General features: G+C 47.2%; 1 protein-coding gene across 1 annotated transcript in view; it reads right to left on the bottom strand.

Moving 5' to 3' along the window:
• Positions 1 to 2,508, bottom strand: part of scn4ab (sodium channel, voltage-gated, type IV, alpha, b) — a 75,667-nt gene extending 73,159 nt beyond the window's left edge. The window contains exon 1 of the mRNA XM_071539161.1: positions 2,338 to 2,508. Coding sequence (XP_071395262.1) covers positions 2,338 to 2,469 — 132 coding nt within the window. The 5' untranslated portion in view covers positions 2,470 to 2,508. The remainder of the gene's footprint in view (positions 1 to 2,337) is intronic.
• Between the last annotated feature and the right edge of the window lie 677 nt (positions 2,509 to 3,185).

Here is a 3,185-nt window from a genome sequence, read left to right on the forward strand (position 1 = left end):
GAAGAGGAAGAGGAGGCTGCAGAGGAAGAGGAGGCTGAAGAGGAAGAGGAGGCTGAAGAAGAAGAGGAGGCTGCAGAGGAAGAGGAGGCTGAAGAGGAAGAGGAGGCTGCGGAGGAAGAGGAGGCTGAAGAGGAAGAGGAGGCTGCAGAGGAAGAGGAGGCTGAAGAGGAAGCTGAAGAGGAAGAGGAGGCTGCAGAGGAAGAGGAGGCTGAAGAGGAAGAGGAGGCTGAAGAGGAAGAGGAGGCTGCAGAGGAAGAGGAGGCTGAAGAGGAAGAGGAGGCTGAAGAAGAAGAGGAGGCTGCAGAGGAAGAGGAGGCTGAAGAGGAAGAGGAGGCTGAAGAAGAAGAGGAGGCTGCAGAGGAAGAGGAGGCTGAAGAGGAAGAGGAGGCTGAAGAGGAGGCTGAAGAGGAAGAGGAGGCTGCAGAGGAAGAGGAGGCTGAAGAGGAAGCTGAAGAGGAAGAGGAGGCTGCAGAGGAAGAGGAGGCTGCAGAGGAAGAGGAGGCTGAAGAGGAAGAGGAGGCTGCAGAGGAAGAGGAGGCTGCAGAGGGGAAGAGGAGGCTGAAGAGGAAGAGGAGGCTGCAGAGGAAGAGGAGGCTGCAGAGGAAGAGGAGGCTGCAGAGGAAGAGGAAACAAAGGAAACAAGTGTGACTTCACAATAGCTTCACACACTGAGGAAACTTCTGTGGACCGACAGACCGACAGAGATCTGTAGAGCTGCTGGTCGGCTAAAAGCAACAGAGGATCCCGGTGAACTCTGTTAAACCTGAACCTGAACCTGAACCTCCTTGACTCCTGCTGCCTGGCAAAGTCTCCGGAGCGTGACGTCGTCGATTACCGTAATTATCGTAAAGCGTCGCAGTAACAAAAAAACGGCTAAACGAACTCCAACAGAAGAAGATCAGAAAACAAGGACGCTTCATACTAAAATATGAGCAAATATACTTATCAGAGGGAATTAGAAATAAAGGCTTGTCTCTAATATAAGCCTGCTTCCAATAAAGGCCTGTCTCTAATATAAGCCTGCTTCCAATAAAGGCCTGTCTCTAATATAAGCCTGCTTCCAATAAAGGCCTGGCACCCTCTGCAGCTGAGGGGAATAAAGGCCTGGGCCAATATTAGAGGAAATACGGTAGCTAACACAAACCTTTACAAACTGTTTCAGATAGAACTCCAGTCTGTTGGCTACTAGCCAGACATGTTTTAAGTTGTGTCAGTTAAATTTAGCATATAAAACAGAATCTATCTCTTCTACTCTACTGACGTGTGGAAGCTGCTGCAGCCTCTGGTCTCTCTGGTCTCTCTGATCTCTCTGGTCTCTCTGGTCTCTCTGGTCTCTCTGATCTCTCTGGTCTCTCTGGTCTCTCTGGTCTCTCTGGTCCTGTTAGTGCAGCAGTTTGGTCCAGATCAGGACAGCAGTGGTCGCTTCCCATAGACAGCTGCTGTAGTTCCAGGTAAACTGGACCCAGGTAAGATGGCGGACGATTATCCCACAGTCTATGATGTCATGTCCCCTCTACTCTTATATCTCTATGGGGCTTCCTAATTTGCTGTGGAGTCGGCCTGGAACTGACCTGAGTGAAAAGGCCATTTTTACTTTATTTCACTACTTCCAAAATGTGCGCACACATTCTCACAGCAAGTTTGTTTTTATCAATCCATAAATCTGCGTGAAGAGCGGCACTTTTCAGGCTGGTTTCGTGCTCAATGTTTTATAAATGAGGCCCCTGAGCATGTCTGTGATTTTATTGTGATTTTATGGACTGTGTGCAACTGCAGCCTGATTTACCTTTGGTTCTTTGGTTCTAAAATAAAACTGTCTCTAAATCTGTTTGTATTTTATGGTTTAGAAGAACTGTTGGCCTTTCTCCTTAGATCACATTTCTGCCCCTCGGCCTAGCAAGACATTAAATAGAAGACATTAATTAAAAGACACAAAAAAATCCAAAAGAGAAAGATGCAAGGTGCTCGTCAGAGCGGCATCAGTACCTACATGCAGTATGAAATGGATGAATTATTTTTCACAAGCTACAGAAGCTACAATATGTGATGAGGCTGTCAAGCCACATCCAGCTCCACCAGTCTGAGAGACATCACAGTTATCTCATGCTGTTTGAACTGGTCATTAATACTATGATAGATGATGTCATGAATACTAATGTCACAAAATCAAAGTTAAGTTCAGCAGGGTTAGTGTTAGGTTTCTGTTTATTACTGGGGTTTAAGATCGTCTCTACTTCTATATTCTTTTCTTTCCTCCTCTCTCTCTCTCTGGTCTTTGTATTAATTTGATATTATAGATAGTTGATAGGTTATTGATAAGTTATAGATAGTCTGTACCTCTATATTCTTCTCCTTCCTCCTCTCCCTCTCCTTCTCCTCCACCTCGTGGCGTCGTTGAATCTCCTCCAGCGAGGCGGGGGTGAAGCGTCTGAAGACATCTGTACCAACAGGGGGCAGCAGAGGTGCCATCCTGGCATCCTGCAGCGCTGCACGAACTCCACCGTCACCTAGCAACAGCCTCCTGTGTGTGTGTGTGTGTGTGTGGGGGGGGGGGGGGGGGGGGCGGTCATGAAGTCAAAGAACAGAGTTCAGCAAAGAAAACAGCTGCAATATACAGTAGATGTTAGTTAAAACGGCAGTATGATGGATGTGAAACTGGAGGTAGCTGTAAGTAGATCTTATCAGAAAGGGATGGGACTGACTACCGCTGGGTGAAGGACCAGAAACACCATCGGACTTCATGCCCAATCAACAGCTAACAGATCTAACAGATATAACAGATATAACAGAGCTAAGAGCTAACAGAGCTAACAGCGCTAAGAGCTAACAGAGCTAAGAGCTAACAGAGCTAACAGAGCTAACCAACCTAAAAACCAATAAACCACGGTTGGCTCAGATTCCTTGCCTGTATACCAGGGGTACTCAAACTTTTTATTAAAGGTCAACTTATCAATTTTAGTTCAATGGTCCGGAACAATGGCAGTAAAACATAAATCAACATCCATAACTTGTCCATAAGTTAAAGTTGGACTCATGCAGCAGTGCGGTCTGCAGGCTGGTCAGTGGGTTCAGGCGGTCTGCCTGGAACCGGCCCAGCAGGAGAGACTGCAGCAGGACCTGACCCAGCTGTTCACTGGGCAAACTGCTGCAGGAGTTTCTCACAGTTCATCTGGAAAGTCCAGACT

The sequence above is a fragment of the Centroberyx affinis genome, unplaced genomic scaffold (assembly GCF_046629955.1).
Source record: "Centroberyx affinis isolate AG114_WGS23_722 - 3 ecotype Tasmania unplaced genomic scaffold, CSIRO-AGI_Caff_v1 ptg003416l_1, whole genome shotgun sequence".
NCBI classification, from domain to species: domain Eukaryota; kingdom Metazoa; phylum Chordata; class Actinopteri; order Beryciformes; family Berycidae; genus Centroberyx; species Centroberyx affinis.